General features: G+C 36.1%; 1 protein-coding gene across 9 annotated transcripts in view; it reads right to left on the bottom strand.

The window, feature by feature from the left end:
• EPHA6 (EPH receptor A6) overlaps nt 1–20,929 on the bottom strand; it is a 382,511-nt gene that overhangs the window by 338,001 nt on the left and 23,581 nt on the right. For all 9 annotated transcript variants that reach the window (XR_014855459.1, XR_014855458.1, XR_014855457.1 and 6 more), the window contains exon 2: nt 16,040–16,104. Coding sequence is in view for 5 of the 9 variants with exons in the window: in XM_085076898.1 (XP_084933024.1) it covers nt 16,040–16,104 (65 nt within the window). In the remaining 4 variants the exon portion in view is untranslated. The remainder of the gene's footprint in view (nt 1–16,039; nt 16,105–20,929) is intronic.

The raw sequence follows: 20,929 nt of genomic DNA on the forward strand, positions 1-20,929 counted from the left end.
AATACTACACTAAACTTTACCATCATTCTTTATTGATTTTTTGATACAAACTGTCTCCCAAAAAGCAACTGGTCTGTCAAATTTATATTGAAAATATACCCAGCTATTAAGCTTTGTTGAAATTAATATTGTAGCAAAACATCATTGTGTACTTTTCAGACCAATGTATTCCACTGTAAACTAAAATACTCTATGACTGTCTAATCTTTACTGCATCAATTTTACCAGTTGTCCTATGCCACTTTCATGCACTTTTGTTTTACTTACACTGATTATCTTCAGTTGTTTTTCTGCCAATTTAGTCATCATACACATGCAATTCTTCTGAAGCACTTGGGACATCTGCTAAACATCTGGCCTGATGTGTTTTATCTGCTTTACCCATCGGCCTGAATAAAAACTAGAATCCTGATGGATGACTCTACTTGCTAATGAAGTCATACAAAAAATTACAACAATATATACCAAGACAAGATGACCTTATAATTCATGACTTTAAAGAAATCATGTTATTTTCTGTTGACAAGACTCTTTTATATTATGCCTGGGGTTTCTTTAGTTGCTTTTTTTTTCTCTTCAAATGATGAAACCTTCCAAATCCTTGTATTGTCCCCCATTTCAATGCAGAGTTCATCATTTAAACTAGAGCAGTGCTAGCCTAGTTGTCAGTATCTCTAGTTCTTTATTCTCAGCTCTTGAACATCTGTCCAAACCCAGTTGTTCCCAATGACTCCAGAATGAGACACATGAAATATTACCTGGTTAACATGACATAAAAAGAGGTGCATTGTCTTACTAAGTTCTCTTTCCTGAAGTGGTTCCTATAATGAACATTTCCAGCGTAGCTTTCATGCAAAAGGTCTTGCTAACTCACAATCTAAACACATTTTTTTCCCAAAAAATTTCCTAGGGAACATTTTAATGTTCAGTTGCTGACATCTTCTTAACACAAATGCATAGTTGTAATAAAAAAAGCACTTCAGGTTGCAAAAATAGATGCTATCATAGAGTGTCACTGTGCTAAAAAGACAAACATCTCTCTTTCCAAATTGCTGCTGTTTGGAAAAGAGCACATTTGTTTTCAATGTGTACTTGCACAGAGGAACACCAAAAGTAATGTTTCATGGGGGCTGGTCAGGTTGGTATTGTTCTGAAAGCAGGAATTAGGGATTTTTTTAAAGGGAATGCAATACAGAAACTTTATGTATTGTACAAATTTACAGTTTCAATGTTTGCATGAACATCACAAAAAACCCCAAGTCCCAAATCTTCTTCAAGTGGTATAGCAATATAATCTACATATATATATATATTTGTATATAATATAAACATACATGGACAATGAAAACCCCTCCCAGTTAAGCCTAATTTTGGTGCCATGAAGCAAATCCACACTCAGTGTTTGATAAGTGGGATCATTTCACTTCAAAGGCTGGCTGTAGTTCAGGAAGTTCTACAGATATTGGTGAAAATTTAAAGATGCAGACTACATATTTGAATTACAAGGCATCAGTATTTTCTAAAAAGGAAAAATTTCACTATTGACTCAGAAAATTCAATCCTAATAGTTGTGTAATAAATGGAGCACTTTGTTCTTAAATCATGCTAGATGTGGTTTGTCTATTTTTTTTTTGTTTAAAGTACATTAATCTGATGTCACCATCACTTCTTGGTTGTCCTATTTTCCAGCTGACCAACTGTCAGTTCCTATTTCTGGACACAATTACAAATGCAGCCCAGAATGTGGCAAAGTGAATGCAGAACAGATTGAGCACTGAGGGGAATCTGAGCAATGCAGCCAGCAGAGATGAAAATGCTGCAAGCCTGCTGAAGGACTGGGAGGGAGGAGAAGGGAGCCAAAGGAACTGAAAAATGCAGCCAGAAATGACAAATGCAGCCAGAAAACTTGTGAGACAGCAGCTTACAAAAAAGCCAGACTTACAGCAATTTGGATGTAAGAGTAATTTCTGAAATGCAGCACAGCACAAGACAGGCATGAGAATGGAGAATGATCTACAGATATTTATATTAGATACCATTACTGCTATTAACAAGCCCCCAACTAATTAATTAAACAAATGCTCTCTAAATTGAACACAGTACTTTAATTATTTAAAACTGTAAACAGCCAAGGTTACCAAAAACATTATGAATTTTCTGCTGGAAAATGTGTTTCATTATCTGTCTCTGAAGAAATCCAGAGTAGAAATGTGCCATGTGTCCATCACTCCTTTATTCTTGTCTGATTCCAGGATTCACACAGCCAAATTTCTTTGATAGTTTTGTGCAGTGTTTACAATTTCTCCTAGCCAGCTGAAATCTAAGCTTTTGCACAACTCTTTAACAAGGTATGACATCAGATATACAAAATATACTGTCACACAGACTGAAGACTGGTTTCCTTGTGTTTGGAATAGAGAAGAATGCACAATATCTCTACAAGGGACGACAAGACACCCTTCATAACTCTCAAATTAGAATCAGGTTCCAAGGAAAGAAAATCTTATTATGTCAGTTGTCTACAGGGTCCTTAAAATTAGATTGAGCTTCCTTTTTATAAGCTATGTCAATCTATCAATTCACTGAAGAAGGAAATCCTCAGTATTTAATTTTATTTAAAAACTGTATGGATAGGGAAATTAATTTCCAGCTACAACTTTTTATTGGATTTTTTTTGTCCTTAAAATGTTCACCCTTCCAGCTGCACTCTAAGCAAAATCTGAGCTCCTGTTGTACAAGGCTGCAGATTTCTGACAAAATGCCTTTTGTCTGTGCAGTTTATCCAAAATGAATGGAAAGTTGGATCCACTGATGCAGACTGTAAATCTTAAGCACACTACAAGAGACAAGTCTGAAGTTAAAGATACAGATTCTTTTTTTTAATATCCATAACCCCCCTGTTATGGTGTGCTTCCCTCGCTGAGAGGAAGTGCAATAAGTAAAAAAAGTGGTAGAATTTAGTCCCCTGTTTTCTTTAATAAGTGAAAAAAGAGCTGGAAATCCATGAATGGTAAGAACTTTACATTTGCCTTTAATTTAAGGTTTGAAATGTACTTTTTGAAAGGATTTTAAAAAATCCTGGGATTAAGAAAGTTGCTGTGTCAAATATCATGTCAGTCAGCATTGGCTGTGGCATTACTTTAGACAAACTAACATTCTGAATAAAAATATTCTTCTTCTAATGCCACATTCCCAAGAGTGATAAAAGTAATCATAAACTGCATGACACAGAGCTATGAGCTTTACAGGGCTCTGGTTCCCCTTCAATATCAACCACAGAGGATCTAAGAATTGTTAAATTCCACTTCCAAGGAATCCAGGTGTGATGTAATTGATGCAGAACTTTTAGGACACTGCTCAACACTCTTACATGTCTTATGTCAAGTATCATTCATAAAATTTAAAAAGCTTTGATGTATCAGTGCAAATGTAAACAGATCAAAAATGAGAAACATTCACCTTTTGTAATGAAGTTGAATTTCAAGAAATCGAAACACAGGGAAAAGTGAAAAAAATCCCTAAAGTAACTGAAAACTGAATAAAACACATACAGAATTGCACAGAAACAATTTTTCACTAATCTTCAGAAGTATTTTTGGTATCTTTGATATTGTTGACCTTATTGTTAAACCACAAGCTAGCAGCTAATCCATTTCATCTTCAGTAAAACCACAGAAAATAGTGACTTCAGCGAAGTATTTTGCTTAACAAGTGGTTTAACACTCGTTGCACCTTTCTTTGAAAATATTTCAGTTCTACATATCACCTACAACAGATGAATTTAAAATTACAGCTCCAAAAAAGAAATTAGCAATGTCATTTCAAATGCTACCATTTTTTTTAGCTGAGATTTAAAAGCTTTCCAAAAGCATCCCCTACTTGAGTTTTAACATAAAATCTTAGTGGCAGACCTTTTCATAATTTTAAAGGAACACAATTTTTAAAATCCTGTTTAGTCAACACATATAATTAAATATTTTGAACCTGTATGCAACCTATGTATCAGCAGGATGGAGGTTAAAAGTTGCACAACACTATAAAATTTCATTGAAATGTTCACTGAACATTAAAATGCTAGGAAATTTTGGATGACAGTTCATAGAAATATTAAATAGTTCTCATACTGCTCTCAAAAAACCTGTCCATTCTCAGTTTAAATTTCTGTTGTCAAACTTTCCATTAGTCGGTGGCAAGTGAACTAAGGCAACCAAAGTAAGGGTGGTTTTTTGCCTACTGCCAATACCTCACTAATATTTTATTTATTTTGTAAAGGGAAAATAAAAAGAAGGATGTTGAAAAGAAAAAAAACTCCTTTTTTTCAGTGGAACAGTTGAAGAGAACATTTTTCTGGGGCTGCAAGCCAAATAATCTTACCAGGCCTTTATTCTCTCTATAAAATAATGCAGTTGACTATAACCATGTAATAAAGTTACTGCTGTTACCCTGTTTGTGTCATTTTGTTAGCAAAACCTACCGTTCATTACTCTTAGTAAATGTTCCTATGTTTAAATTTGTCTTCACTGAAATATTGTCGTTTTTCTGACCAACCTTAACTATGTGGACACAAAACATATGTGATAAGAATTTTAAAAAGCCCTGCTATATACAACAGTACTACCAAAAAAAAAAAAAAGACATAAATATAACAGCAGTGAAAACCTGCCTCAATACTATATAGAGATTCAAGCTTTATTCTTACACAAATTTTTTCACATTGCTAATGATTAATTTGATATCCCTTTTAGGGAATATTCATAACTTTAAAATACATGCAGGAAGTGACAGTACTCCAAGGGAGCCTAGAAATATAAAATTTAATAATCACAGATTATAAATGATCTCTAGCTCAGGCAACCAGGTTGTAGATTCAGGATGATTCCCACGAGCAGGGAATACGCAGATCAAAGCCACTGCAGTAACTCTTATCCTGTTATCCTGACTCTTCTGCAGCAGTCAAAGAAAATCCTTCAACCTTATAAACAGTCTTCAGTACATAAAACAAAATAATTATGAAGAACAGAACATTTTCCCTCAGGAAATTTCCTACACTGACCCAAGAGGGAAAAAAAATTGATTGTTTTCATCTGCATCAAGCACTGATTGTATACTGTGGGTAAATCAGCTAGACTTGAGCTGAAGTCAAATTTCTCATTGCACTGCTACCTGAAAGACATTACAGAGAATTAGATATTTTACTGATGTGGTTTGCTGAATGTTTGTCTTAACATCCTACTATCTTTTTCACAAATTACTAAAGACAGGCAGTATTCTGCAGGTGGTGCTTCTGGAAGAACTTCTCTATTGCTTTTTTCTTTTTTTTTTTTCTCTTTAAGAAAAGTGTAAAATTTCATAGAAGCTCAGCTTTCTTTTTCAGTTGGTTTTGTCACATTTTTAGAAGCAAAGGGAAAAATGCCACAGGAAAAAAGCCTTGGAAATTTAAAGCTGAGGTAGGGTGCTGAAGGGACAAATTCAAACATTGAGTTTTACTGAGCAATACAAAGTGTGAAGTAAATTCCAGAATGTGCTGTAAGCTCAAAATGGGTAATTGTACAACTCAAGTGGACCAGATCTAAGCACATCCAGTCCTAGAGGAGTGTACATCTATATATGCACATCTCAAGTTCATAAACAGTCATGACTCTATATATAAAACTCAAGTGGCTGCACACATAGAAATAACCAGCTTTTGAGCTGACAGCAGCTGCTGAAATAGTCCTGCCATATTCCATCGTGGAGAACTGAGATACTGGAAAACAGCACTTGTTTTTGGGAGGATTCTCTTCAAACTCCTGCTCCTAAGTCTACATCCCAGTGCAATGCCAGGGCTGGGCAGTAGCTGACATCTGCTTTTATCCTAATTGCTTACATCTATGAGTATTCTGACTCAGGATGGATACACGAGGCCATTTCCTTACAAAATTTAAGCACATTTTTAAATTTGAAGTACACCACTTCAAAAGAAATTCCCATACCTTTAAAGATCAACACGTTAAAGTGGTTTTGTAAGGTGAAGTTTCAAACAGTTGCACTACACAAGTAAATAAAAATTAAAAGAAAAAAAGACATAAAAATAGATTGTTAGAGGAAAAATCTCATTACTTTCTGGATTTGTAGACTAAAACCTGCTCATTCCCTAGGCAGTGGCTCAGGTTAGAACAAGTACTTAAAACAGCATTGTGGAGAAACCCATCTTCAAAGCCAGGGCACAGATCCTGCTTTATTTAATAGCTCAGACATAAATTCATTAGCTGTGCATGAAGTGCCTGTTTTGAATTTACACTTAGACATCTCATTTGCTTTTAAGTGGTTTGAAAATATTAATTTGGGCTGGCTGCACAATGCAATTTGGTACAAAGACCTCAGAGATTTTCCTCCTGGGACTGGTGTATTCACAGAAGCAAGGCTGTGCAGAAACACGAGGAAAGCTTGTGAGAGCACTCAAGTCTGGGGGTTTTATCCTCAGATAACAAATTCTACCCTTAGAGATTGCCTGTTGGTGTGGATTTGGTGCTGCACTGAATTGGCTACACCCCTTGTGGCTCAGGTGATAGCTTTGCTGGATTTTATCAGGAATCTCCCCAGTTTTGCTCCAATGGGCAGTGTAGAGATTCCCATTCATGGGAATCATGAGATCATGGTCATGTTCACTGCCAGAAATCAAATACTGCATTACATGGACTAGCGATGTTATCAGTCACGGCAATGCCTACTCTTGGTTTTACCCAAAGGAATTCTAACATTTGAGTTTCCATGAGGAAGAGGACAAAACACATGGAATTTCATTACTTCTCATTAATTTTCCTTAGCAGATGCAAAGCTCAGTATGGGAAACTGGCCTTGTACCTGGAGGGCAGAAAGCCTGAAGTCAAATGACTTTGGGCAGTAGGAGCACAGGAAAAGGAAACTGAAACAAGAACAGAAAAAGCAAGACAAATCTTGATGCAACCACATGGGCAGTGAATGCAATTGCCCTTAGTTATTTTGTCATGGAATGAAAAGCTAAAGCTAATCCCCTTAGCTTTCCCACGTGGAAGTGGAATCCAAAACTAATCCTTTTACAGTAGCTATACCACATAAAATGGGGTGTTTAAACAAATCCCCTTAATCATCATGGCAAGAATCAGGGAGCTAAAGTCAATCCCCTTAGTAACCTACATGGAAAAGGGAACCAAAGCAATCTCCTTAGTTATGCTGATGTTAATAATGGACTCTATCAAGCCTTTAAATATTTTGATATAAAATTATTAGCAGCATTCTCCTGACATGCCAAGAACCCACATGAGGATGAAGTAACACCAATGGCATAACATTTCTACCCAAATTTCATGGCATAAAAATTCTAATGCTCACCACTTCATAGCATAATGGTCATAAGCATAATGCAAGAGTATCCATGTATCCATTAGCTAAGAGGGAAAACAAAATGTTTGGGTTCTTCCTTAAGGAAATGAAGAAACTGGGAATTTTTCTTATAGCTTGGAAAGCTGATAAAATGTTGTAACAGACATGGAGGGAGATCACTGAACAAGACCACACTGAGCATATCATCACATTATTTAGCTGCTCTGTCTGCAAACTGAAATTTTCTTTTACTTTTTTTTTTACTTACTCCACAATATGCCCAGCTTTTAACACTACTAGCAAATCTAAAAGAAACATTAATCAGACTTCTTAAAAGTCAATACAAAAGGTCAGGTAGAACACCTGTGCTCTTTAAATGCTGTTCTACATCTCAACAATATTTGAGATCTTTCACTTTACTTCTGCAAGTCATGTACAATATTTTAAACTCCTAGGATAGGATTATTTTGCTTAAATACAACAGCAAAGGATTATCCTCTTCAATCTGAAATTCAGTTATAAATTATTATTCACAAATTTATGGATTTTATACTGGGTTCTCTTCTGTTCTCCACAGAATTATGATTGTTAAAAATAACTATGTTTCTTTAGTAGCAGTCAATAGATATATATACACAATATATATATTTTCCACTTTTTGAAGTAGATTGTTAGGATTATGTGAAGAGTATCCAATTCTGCTATGATAACTTACATAAACACGTAATCCATGGAGTAAAGGCCTCTGTACTCGCCTGGATCTCTTTGCAGGATATGCACATTAAATCACGTGTGAAAATTACTGTGTGAAGTGCCTCTTCTTAAATCTGAAGTTTACAATTCTCTGTATTTTGCACTAGCAACATTTCAAATGTTAACTGTTTTTCAGAGAAGAGATTTCAAGCTCAAATGTTGTACCAGAGGTTTGGACATCCACTGGCAAAGAGGGCAAAGCAGAGAAAAATTTATTCAACACCACACTGGAGTATTTTTTTTTCTCACAAGGTGAGAATTCCAGTCAAGCAGAACAACTATTTGAATACTCTGTTTTCATCCTGGCAGTGGTTAAAACTCCTGGTACCCACAAACATCCTATAATCCTATAATTTAAAGCACCATCAGAACAAAAATGACTTACAGCAATTTGTGAAGGGGACTGTGTGTGCCTAAGTATGTAAAAGAGGCTTAGAGAATGCTTCAAGCTTCATAAGCTGGTTACTTCTCTATAACTTCAGAAATTCACTCAATGTATTTAAACATCTGTAAAGAGTTCAAAAGTAAAGTTGGCATGGGTTTGGGGGATATTTTTTTAGCTTTCTTTTCTGCTAAGTCTAAGTAAAGGCTTCCAATATAAGGTCAGGCTACTGCAAAGCCTTAAGAATATATTAATCCTTTCATTTTTCATTATACATAGGAGATCCACTTTTAGCAAACAAATTATTCCTGGCACTAAAAATGATAAAAGGAAAGCAGCAGTTTGGTTGGAGTTCCCCTAAATTACTGAACAGAGCATCTGAGTAAAAAGCAGCAACTGCTTGAAGCATCTTCTGCGGCTGCCAATTTTACCTTTTCGCTTAGAAAAAAAAAGAAAAAATTGTTGCCTTGGAACAATTCAGAGAGATTTCTTTTCAGAATACCTAGATATTTATCATCTACTTTAGCATTTATGAGACCATTTCCTAAGCACACAGGAATTTCAAGGGGAATTTCCCAAGAGTTCAGTACAGCAGCTCTGAAGTCTCTGAAAATACAATAGTTCAGATAAAGAGATGTTCAGTATGCGCCAGGTATTTCCATAAATATTGCTTTTCTTCCCCTTTACTTTTGTTCTGTCTTTTCCTTGAATTTTTACTGAAGGCAACACTCATTTTGGCGTTCTTTCTTGCTCCATGTGTGTTCACAGTGAAGGCTTAATTATAACAGAAAATATTATATTTAATTTAGAATATATATGAGTGAATTTTTTGAGTTTCAGAATATGCTGACAGAAACCATAAAATTCTGTAATCTAACACTGCTGAAAATACACACCACAGAACTTATTCATTTCTCCTCCTTCAACCCACCAGTTTTCCTTCTCAAAATGCAGTTCTTTCTCTACAAAAAAAATGGCAAGAATGTGTTAATTTTCACTAAATTATAGTTTCTTTCTTTTTTTTTTTTTTCTTACTGCCCCTTTGGAAAGCTGAAATATTGTAAACTTCTGAAAGCAAGAGATGAATGTGCAGCCTGCAATGACTTAGAATTTATTTTTTTGTGCACTGAGTGCATCAATGTGCAACCCATGTATGGTACTCATATATTTTAATTTCTAACCAGTGTATTTTTGAAAAAACAATACAGAATTAGCATTCATTCTGTGGGACTGAGCAACTGATAAAGTGAAATGTTTACTGTGCTCAATTGCTATACTGGTTCTCACAGCTAAAATGAGAAAGTTAAAAGAAATTATAAATATTGGTACAGCCACTCTTTGCCCTCTTTTGCGATATAACACACAATATACATTTAAAAATAATCAATATGTACAATAATTTTTGCCTTTTCTATGAATATATATGTACACGAGACCATTTAAATTAAACAGGAATGTAAAACTAATGCGAAATGTATATGCAATCTGAACATCAAGTTCAGAGTTACCACACAACACACTAAAAATACAATAAATTGCGTTTGGGTGAGCAGTTCAAAGACTACTTCTAATGCTGTACTATTACAGATTATATATGAGGTGTAAGTATATGGCTGTTCTGTACTGGACCAAGTAAATTTGATCATAATCCTCCTCCCTTACATCTGCTTTCCTATAAGTAGGAGTTTTTTTTTGTTTTTGTTTACTAGGAGTTCTCTTACTTTGTTTGGGATTTTTTGGTGGGGTTTTGGGGGGATTACAGTTGGGGTTTTTTGTTTGTGTTTGTTTTTGTTTTGTTTGGTTGGTTTTTGGTGGGTTTTTTTTTGTTTGTTTTTAATTTGCAACAAATTATATGTCATTATTTACACTCTGAATGGTTTAGATCTGTGACTGCACAGGGGCCCAAATGTGTTTGCAATATCCCAATAAGAACATGACCATGTGTTTTGGTCAAGCCTCCATGGAATCTGCAATTAGATGTTAAACAAAATATTATCAGGATACTGCCTAAATGTATGGACAAAAAGATTGAGGGTGACAAATATTAACTCTTCTTTACAGTGCCCAGCAAATGTTGTGAATTTAACTACTTCTGGTGGACCATGCTCCAATATCCCTGCATCCATCCAGCACATTCTCAAATTCCCAGCACAGACACAGCTAATTCTTTGGCCCCAGGGCTTCCCAAGCAAATTAAGATTTTTGCCATTTTACCTGGAAATACAGGCAAAACCAAAAATTCAGGTATGGTTCAATCTACCCGGACACCACAGCTCCTGGGACATAGAGTTCTCAAGAAAAGCTTTTATGTTCTAAGATATGCTCCCAAAAGAAACACGGAAACTGGACTACCATGAGCAAGTAATCTCATATTAGCAACTGCAACTCCTTTAAAAAAGGTTCCCTAGACATTTAACTAGATCATGGATGTAGCTAATTGTTTAATCTCTGCAGATGGAAATTAATCTCAAAAAACTTACCCCTCGACTTAACCTTTTTCCTCAAATAATGACTTGACTGTCAAGAAGGATTCTAAATGTGGCATTGCAGGGGCTGCTATCTGATTATGTCCAAATTACAGCTCAAATACGTGACTTCCAATATTTTTTCTTAATGTCCTCTCTGTAAATTCCCCGTATTGTGTGAAAATCTGATTAGTTTCCTTCCTTTCCCTTCATCCCTGTTAAATGTTCTGACAGCTAAATCCCTACCTTCTCTTAAACTTGTTATTAAAACCACAGCTTCTGTAACACTTCTGAAATCCTGCTGGTGAGCTTTCACAGATGTAACTGCATATCTTAACAACAGCTGAGCTGCTGTAATAGAGCGAAAAACTTAGAATTTTGGACACATTTTATCCTCAAAAAATGTCCCCAGTCTTCAGTTAAAACTTTACTTTTTGCTACTTCTGCAACATCTCCCCACAGCGCTGCAGCTCTCTGTCCCACAGACTGTTCAGAGTGTGCCCAGGTGGCCAAGGAGGCCAATGGCATCATGGCTTGCATCAGCAATAGTGTGGCCAGCAGGAGCAGGGCAGTGATTGTCCCTCTGGTGAGGGCACACCTTGAATCCTGTGTCCAGATTTGGGCCCCTCAGGACAAGGACACTGAGGGGCTGGGGCATGTCCAGAGAAGGGAACAGAGCTGGGGAAGGGTCTGAAGTGTTATGAGAAGGCACAGAGGCAGCTGGGGGTGTTTAGCTTGGAGAAAAGGAGGCTCAGGAGGACCTTTTCACTCTTTACAACTCCCTGACAGGAGGGTGTGGACAGGTGGGGATCAGTCTCTTCTCCCAGGAAACAACCGACAGGATGAGAGGCAATGGCCTAAAGTTGCACCGGGGAGGTTCAGATGGGGTATTAGGAATCTTTTTTCATGGAAAAGGTTACCAAGAATTGGAACAGGCTGTCCAGAGACATAGTTGAGTCCCCAGCCCTGGAGATGTGCGAAGACAAGTCGATGTGGCACTTATGGACGTGGCCAGTGGTGGACTTGGCAGTGTTAGTTTGCAGTTGGACCCAGTGATCTGAAAGGTCTCTTCCAGCCTAAATGATTCTATTATTTGTTTGGAAGAAAAGTGAAATACCTTCAGATAGAAATCTGGTTTTGTTTTTGTTTTTTTTTTTTTTTTTTGTATTGCTTTTTCTTCCTGTTAACTTTCACCCAACTTGAATTTTAATTATGTTTACAGTGTGTTTCTGGGATAGAGTTAATTTTCTTCCCAGCTGTCCATATGGTGCTGTGTTTTTACTGGTGACCAAAATAGTGCTGAGAACACACCACTGTTTTATTTAATTATTAAGTATATAAACTTAAGTTTATAAAGACAGTACAAAGACAGTCTACTTAAGAAAATTAATAGTTAAAAATATTAAGTATTGTATAAGAATCCAAGATATGTTCCCCCAATCACTTTCTGAGATATAAATTAAAAGATGAAGGTGAAGATGGATGCAGCTGCACTGAAAATTGTTTGCAGGTTGGCACAGGAAAACCTCAGTACCATCTGTGACAAACAGCACCCAGCCATTCAAAACTCTGTCACCATAAACTACAGAAATGTCTCCTAATTAGCTAAGAAGCAGCTGAAAAACAAATTGTTGACTGATGCATTTACTTTAAAACAGTTATTCTAACAGAGAGGTTAAAATGTGGTCCTGTGGCATCCCTGCCCATGGCAGGGGGTTAAAATTTGAAAATCCTTGAGCTTCATTCCAACCCAAACTGTTATATGATTCTATGGTAGAAATTTATCAGGACTCGACAGGCCCTTAAGGCAATAGTCCCCAAACCACAGCTTCTGAGCAAACTTTGCTCCCAAAATTGTGTTACATTGTTTGATGCAATGGGAAATAAATGTTTTTAAAAGTTCCAATGAAGACAGAAGGAAAAATCCCACCAACTGGAGCTGAATAAAGTATGCTATTGTCTTAGTGTTACTGCTAATGGATAGGTGAAGGTTGTGAAGCACCACATTTCAGACTTTCAGGTTTTTCCTTTCTTTCCCAATTCCTAACTGTGTCCCCAAGGTCAGCAAACTGACTTTGGTTGGAATGCTGGATTTTGGTTCACATGCACTTGAGCAGACTGCCCACTAGCTCACATTCACAACCCCTTTTGAAACATGAACTCGTGCCTTCCCATTTTTTGTACCAATCAAAAAAAACCCAAACCAAAACAAAGAAGAAACAAACCAACCCTGTTCTGTATTTTCAAGGTTATGGAGTGACAGTTTGGTGAGCAAGGATCTCCTTTCATTCCACAGTGCATGCTTTTTCATAAATCAATCGGTCATTTTGAACTATAGCCCGAAGAACAGAGGAAGTATCAGATGTGTCCATTATTAAAGTAGAAATTTCAGACAGCCCAGCACTAAGAAGCTAAATTGGAACTCAATCAACAAAAGGTGATGCTATTGACCTCTGAGATATTAATGTTTTATGCTGCGTTTTTGTAGCTCTAAGCCCTAAATTTATTACCTGTTCAAAATACAAGGAAAAACATCTGACATGCAAATAAAGAAAACATTTGTAAGAAAAAACTATTCTCATGCACAAATAACTGGGAAGAAAATTCAAAAATATAACCACATATTTTATTACCAAGACCTGGATAATACAGTTATCTTTGCAGCTCAGTGATAACCAAAACTGCAGAAAGTTGACAAATGTTATGTCATGAATCTACTATAAATAAAAAGTCTGGAATGTGAAGGTTAAAGTTCTGCAAGTTCCAAAAGAACCTCCAGATTTTTTATCCTACTTCACCCTACTCTGTTAGTTTAAAATCTCTGAGGCATACTCAATATTACCCAAATCCCAAGCATTATTATTTCAGTTGCTCCTTCATTTAACAAAAACATTCCTTGTGGCTGAGTATGCCAATAAATTAATGACTTCTGCTAATGTCACAGTCTCAAGAAAACCCATCATCCCATCCTCCTAACATCAAAAATGTTCAGTAGGCATTTTTGTCAATGTCAATGACATTTTTCTTACACACATAAACACTTAAGAAAAAAATTTAATTAAAGTAACATCTTAGATTTTCATACTATCTGAACAAAAACCTCTTTCAAAAACCACCAACAATTTAAAATCTGTCACTCTCCTCAAGGAAACAAGAAAATCCTAATGTCCTATCATGGGACAAAATAGATTCTTATTTCTGCAATGGTAATCTCAATCACACCCATGATTTTGCCATATTCTGAATTATATTAGGACAGATTGGTAACTCAGATTAGATAGCACAGTGGACATAAACCACCACCCCTGGGAATGTTCAAAAAGTGTGCGAAGTTGGCATGTGGGGATGTGGTGTAGAGGTGACCATGGTGGTGTTGGGTTAACAGTTGGACTCTGATCTGAAAGCTTCTTTTCCAACCTAAATTATTCTATGATTTTATGCTACAAACCACTTTCCCTACCCCATATTTACTCTAGCTCCTTTTTTTTTAAATTCCAAACTCCTTTGTACATATTTGTGAAATGCTCTAATAATTGAATCCCAGGACTTACAAACTCCTTGTATTCTAGTAAGTGCTGCCAGTTCTTACTACACAGCAGAGGTCCTAAGACAACCAAAAACCTCAAGAGGCTGCAAAACTACTGTTTGGGTTATGAATGACCAACTACAATATAGATGTTATAATAGCCATATTTTAAATCAACTTCAAATGCACATGGTTTTGTATACTGTGGCTGTTGCTTTTGGAGCACCTAAAGCTTTTAAGAATTTACAGAATAACTGCAATTATATCTTGTGTGCCTTCCAAATGTACTGTACCCTTCAATGCAGCTCATCCCAATGCTCAGGCAAAACATTCCTCACTGGATTTTCTCATCATGGTAAATGTCAGTACTTACTTTTTGCTACAGCAAAAATTCCTTGATGCATTTTCTCATTGTGGTACTGTATGAAAGTATTTGCTTTGTCTAGGATTTTTAAAGGAAATAAAACTTTCAGAATTGTAACTCAGATTGCATGAGACTGCATCCAAAATGTAAAACACAGAAGTATCTGTGAGAGATGGAAATTATGTCTAGGAATGCAAAGAAAAACAGTAATCCACACAGTTGAAAACAGGCTGAGATTAAGAAACATCACATTGCTTGAAATCCCCAAAGGCAAAGGCACAGAAGGCATTTTATAAAAATGGATTATTAAGGTGCTGAGGGTAGACAATTTCGACTTCCTTCTGGAAGAGATCATGGAGAATAAAATGACTGAAATTGGAACAAGATGTTTCTCTCATAAAAACGGTATTTTCTGAGCTCATTTCAGAAAAGCAAGCAATCATATTCCTCATACACAAGAATCAAGAGATAACACAATCTAATATAAAAATAAGTGATATACAGTAGGTACAGTGACATCAGAACTAAAGTTGATACAAAAGGTGTTAAGTGCTACAGAACAGTGCATCTTATATTAAAAGTGAAACTCTAAGTGCCCCTGATATTCTGTGACATGCATTAGCTTGGTGGAAAGAAAAAAATGGGTTCTGATAGTGTAGCCACTGGCAAAGCATTGGTGGTTGAACTTTAAAGAGTAAAAATGTTGCTCTTCCCCATGCTCACTGTGCCCAAGGATAACAAACACTATCAATGTTTTTTTTTCTGATTTAGGTAATCTGATACCATGTTATCAGTTGCTAAAGTCCATATTGGTCCTGACTTAAATAATAAAATTTTATTTCTGATTTATAAAACTGAAAATTCTTTTTCCTTTTTTTTAAAAAAAAATTGTAGTCATAACACATTCCACCAGCATAGGAATTTTTAATATGAAACTTTATGATGTGTAACAGTTAGAATTGGATTTAAATTGAGATACATTCTCAGTACTCAGAAAAGTAAGAGAAAGGCATAATAAAGTGTACTCATGGCACCCTTGCATCTATTCCTACTCACAACACAGGCAGATCCAGCACCAAGGACAGCTAAAATCATTCTGACAAGATCTCTAATGCAAGAATCTCCACCCAGATGTAAAAATCATTCACTTCCAGAGTGTCAGAATGCCAAAATTCAGACCAAAAAAACCGAAATAGTGAGAGACTTACCCCATTTAAAGGAAATGTTTTCCATCCTAGTTCTCCGAGGGCAGTTGTAGTATCAAGTAACACAACTGAAAATGGAAAAAGAAATGGTGTTTGTGGTATTGCTTGGATTAGACATAGCAAAGTATTCAAACAGTATGGACTGAACTTGCCATCTTAGCCAGGCTTTCATTTCATACCTAAAAAACATCTCAAAACTCATAAACCCCCCTAAATCTTTATCAGGAATTACTGCCAAATCCCAGTACACTACTGATATTTGACTATTGAATGGTGCCTGAAAAAACATGCACATCCCTGCAATCCCTTGCCTGGAAATCAGGAAAGTCTGCACATGGACTGCAGCATTAAAGCAAATAAAATAAACAGAGCCAAAAGTAAGATGTTTTTGACAAAAACCATAAACTTCCCAGAAATAAAGTTACACAATGTACAAATTGAGAACACAGACAAACAACTTCAGTTTCTAATTTAGCTGGTGTATTTAGCATCACTTCTGTCATATTCATGTTGGTTTTTTGATATATGATGGAATGTGCATCATTATACTTGTGCATTACAAAATGTTTCTGCATTTTTAATGTTACATTACTTCAGCTTCATTTTTCACTTCCATTCACTGATGCTAAACAAAATATTTGGCACGAAACATTTTACCCACATGTAACACTGCCCTCTAATGGAATTGTTTCATCCAGCCCTCTAACCTCAGAAATCCAAATTATTATTTAAACACAACATTAAGTATTATATGGAGCAGTTTATTTTAATTCTTGAGTTGGTGTGTTTTGAGTGCTCCCCCTCACAGCCCACTAATTCCAGCTCTTTGAATGGTTCAGTGATGGAGAAAAATAATTAAGCAATCAGTTTGGAATGTGACCCCACTATCCACACATCTTCCACCTCTTGTCTGTGCAAATAATCAATGTCCAGCTATCTCTAACATGTTTCCAGAAAGCAGCACAGCAGCAGCAGGAGCCAGGTCATGTTTTTTTGCCCTGTGGAAAAGGCACCTTGGCATGGATGCTGAACTTGGCAGCTTATTAGAGGGAACCTGACCTAGCATCTTCAGTTCTCTTTTGTATTAGTGACATTTAGAGCTCCTTTACTCTGGAATATGTGGTAACTTTGAACCTGAAACTCAAGTTTGCTGTCTGATCAGAAGAACTTACAGGCAAGTAAAAAGCTCAACATAAAGCACATAAAAGCTTAATGGTTTATGGGAAGAAATAATGGCATTTTTAAAAGGTATTCAACAAAGGGGAGTATTCTGCTCTCCACTTCATCACTTTATGAAGCTTTGTGAATAGTTTGAGTGTAAATTAACCATTTTTACAATGCCTATGTTACACAAAAATAGGATCACTATCCCCATTGAGACGATTGTTGTCTTCTGCTTACTTAAAAAGCTGTGATTTACAGCTGTCACAGTATTTTCTATTTATGTCAGGCTATCAATGCTCTTTTTGAAGAGTCAAGAGAAACATCTTCCCACTTGACCTGTGATGCAGCAGTTAAGTTATAATCTATTGGGCATCTGTTACCTCCAAAAACATTAAGAAACTGGGTTTAGATATTTCTTTTTCATAGAGAAGACCAACTGCTCAGCTGGTTTCTGAGAATATTTCAGTTAATCTTAGGTGTTTGTGTTCTTCTCTCCACCCAGAAAACATGGACAATTTGTTATGTACTTTGTTTTCAGCTGACTTTCAAGTTACCTCTTGGTCTTTCTCCAATCTATCATCATATATTCTGAACATAATTGAATTCTCTAATACTGGATTAAATAAATAATCAAATTAAATAAACTATATGTTACTGCTAAACCTGTGGATCTGCAGATAGAAATATTTTTTTTCTACAAGCAGCATCTAGGTTTTAAGTATAATTTCAATTTTACAATTTTTGTGGTAGCAGGGCTGCAATTTAATAAGTATCATTCAGGTATTCAAAATTAATACTTCCACAGAACAAGGAAATACAGAAATACAGAAAGGAAAACGAATTCATTTCTTCAGTGGAGCCTGAATTAATTAATTCCTTGCCTGAATTAATCAAGTACTACTTGAAAGCTCAAAGCTATACATTAAAAAAATTAAAAACTAGAGTAAATTCATCACTGAAGGTATATTAAGTTTAGATTTAGTTCAGCCATGATCTAATAATATTTCTTGTATACATTTACCAACTGATCCCCAGCAAGTAATAGCGTTTTGCTAAAATGCAATTTTTGATACATTTGACATCCCAATGCTCTAGAATGCTCACATATTCTCACCTGTAGCTACCAAATCTGTAAGAACTGGAGAATTCAAACCAACTGGAGAATTCTCCAAGGGGAGAATTCAAATGCTCACATATTCACCACCAGACAACTACTAACCAGAACTAGAATGGCATCACCTTCAGAGTCAGAAATGAGAATCATAAAAATGAAGAGTTGTATTACAAGACATAAAACAGTTATTAAAAATGTGCACATACTGAAAGATGAAGCAAACATTCTGTTGATGCCAAAGAGACACAAACTGCAGTGAATCTGTGGATTCAACAGGGCCTGCTATACAAATGAGGACACAGATAAAGCAATAAAATCCTCATGCACTTCAGTGCTTTGGAGATATCTACATGCTAGACTTCAGTGTGGGACAGAGATACCCGAGCTATCTTTAACCGAGGTAATTAAGAAGCAGTCTATCCCCAGCAGCACAGACCTGATGGCAGACAAATCTGCACTGCCAAGAAACTTCCAGCTCACAGCTCTTATGGCAAAAAATTCCCTCTGCCTAAGAGCTGCAGGCTAAGAGAGGTGCCAGCATGTATACATCTGAATTACAGACAGGAGTGGAGGCTTCCCCTCTGCCTTAGGATGGGGAAAGTTCCAAAAGAACTGGAAGCCCACATGCTAAGAGATTCAAAAGAGATGGTGGGCATACACCTGTGATCAATAAAAGGAGAAAATTCCCTGAAAAGTTAATGGAGTCAGGAAGCCATATTTACTGACCCTTGCCCCTACATTTACTCGTTTATGCTCCTTTGTATGCCATAAAAAGCTCCATTCTTCTTAAAAAAAATGAAAAGTGGCCATTATGGATAAGCCATTAGCTGCCAGCATAAACAAAAGTGTGTCTGGAGCTACTGCAGTGAATATTTTATGGAAAAAGCTCTGAGTACATTGGTTGAGACTAAGCAATGTTATTGACATCTGTGACATCCAACCTGCACTTTTAGCAGGCATTTTCTGAGGTGATGTCAGCTCTAAAACTTGCACGGTGAACAAGAGCTTAGGTCTGCCAGTACAAAGTCATGTTGCCATTCAAAAGGAACTCAAAGATCCTTGAAAACATCTCTCTGGATAAAAAGAACTTAGATTTAGCACTTGAATGTCCTGTAAATAACTGAACTGGGGTTCACTGAACTGCCACTTGCCCAACAATAATACACAGAGTTAAACACATACTTGTAAACCTTGTTTAATTAACTGCACAGTTCATTCTTAGAAGTGTTTAGCTTTGTTTTTCCAGTACATACTTCAATATTATTATAACTCATCATGCCACATTGAACTTTGGTTTCCTTTTTTCTGGACATGTCTTACACTGCTATTATTAAACTTTACAACTGAAATTAATCTTTTCAGGGGTTTTGCCCAGTCCTAAGGAAACTGTTTTACTTAAAATTACCACGAGCAGAGCTCTGAGGACTGACAGTGTGGAATTTTAATTTTAATTCCAAAGTACTCTTCTAATGATGAACTCTGCAATTCTGTCTGTACAACCAAGGAAAAATCCTTTCAAACATTCATTTCACCAATCTCTTTCCTTCTTTCTTTACACATCTCCAGACAGGATATGTGCAAATTAATACAATTACTAAAGGATTTTGGCCAACTTCGTGGAATCACAGTCTGATATCAGATCACTCTGTTTGATCTGCTCATTGTAGACATTTCACTGTTTCCTCTAGAGTGGTTAAGCCTAAGATTTGCAGGGAAAACAGAACAACACACAGACATTCATTTCTGAAGGCAGCACTAATAACTCAGGAATCTCTCATCTGTACTGCGTAAAAAATACCCAAAAACCCTGGAAAGTTTCAAGATCTTCCAGCAGGGTAGGGAGGCATTGCAGATGATAGCCAGAGATAAGCAAAACTGGCACTTTTTCTTGTCCCTGAGAACTTTATTGTTGACTGCAAACCACTTATATTTATAAGACAAACACACAGAGCTTTTGAAGTCTCTCACTTCCAGCCCTCAGGAAAGTTGTTGCTCTCTTCTGAAGTGTCTGTACTTTCTTTCAGGTTTTATGGTTTATTTTCATTTTAAAAAGAGGATCACATGCAGTATTCTGAAATCATTCCTTTAAACAATGTGTATTAAGAGCCCTGGCTATTTTTATATCCTGTTTATATATCCAAGGTCACGTTAGCCTATTTTTTGGTGCAGCAGTGCACTCAAAGGCTGTTATTACTCTACAAGATCACTGTCCTATACAGATTATCTACTTTTCACAATTTTTTTTTTTCATTTGGGTTACATTTTTTGCTCTTGAATGTAGAAAGATCCATTTGTTTATAATAAAACAAGTTTCATTTGCCAGGGCTGATGTTTACTAAGCAATAAAGGCAGCACATCCTCCTTCTTTTTTCACTTACTTTTCCCTGTCTGCACACCCTCTTTTTTTCTATACCTACTGCTCTTTTGTCAGGTACTGAGTTTATAGTTATTTTCATGTTACTAATGAAAAAATGTTAGAATTTTGAATGGTGTATCACAAATATCTCAAATTCTGTGATTTAAGAATCACTAAAACTACTTTAAGGTTTCTTAGACCTCAGTTTTTTAAAATCCATTTAGTAAAAAAAAAAAACACAACCAAAACTTTTTACTGT

Source organism: Lichenostomus cassidix, chromosome 1 (genome assembly GCF_008360975.1).
Source record: "Lichenostomus cassidix isolate B80296 chromosome 1, HeHo_3.0, whole genome shotgun sequence".
Lineage (NCBI taxonomy): Eukaryota > Metazoa > Chordata > Aves > Passeriformes > Meliphagidae > Lichenostomus > Lichenostomus cassidix.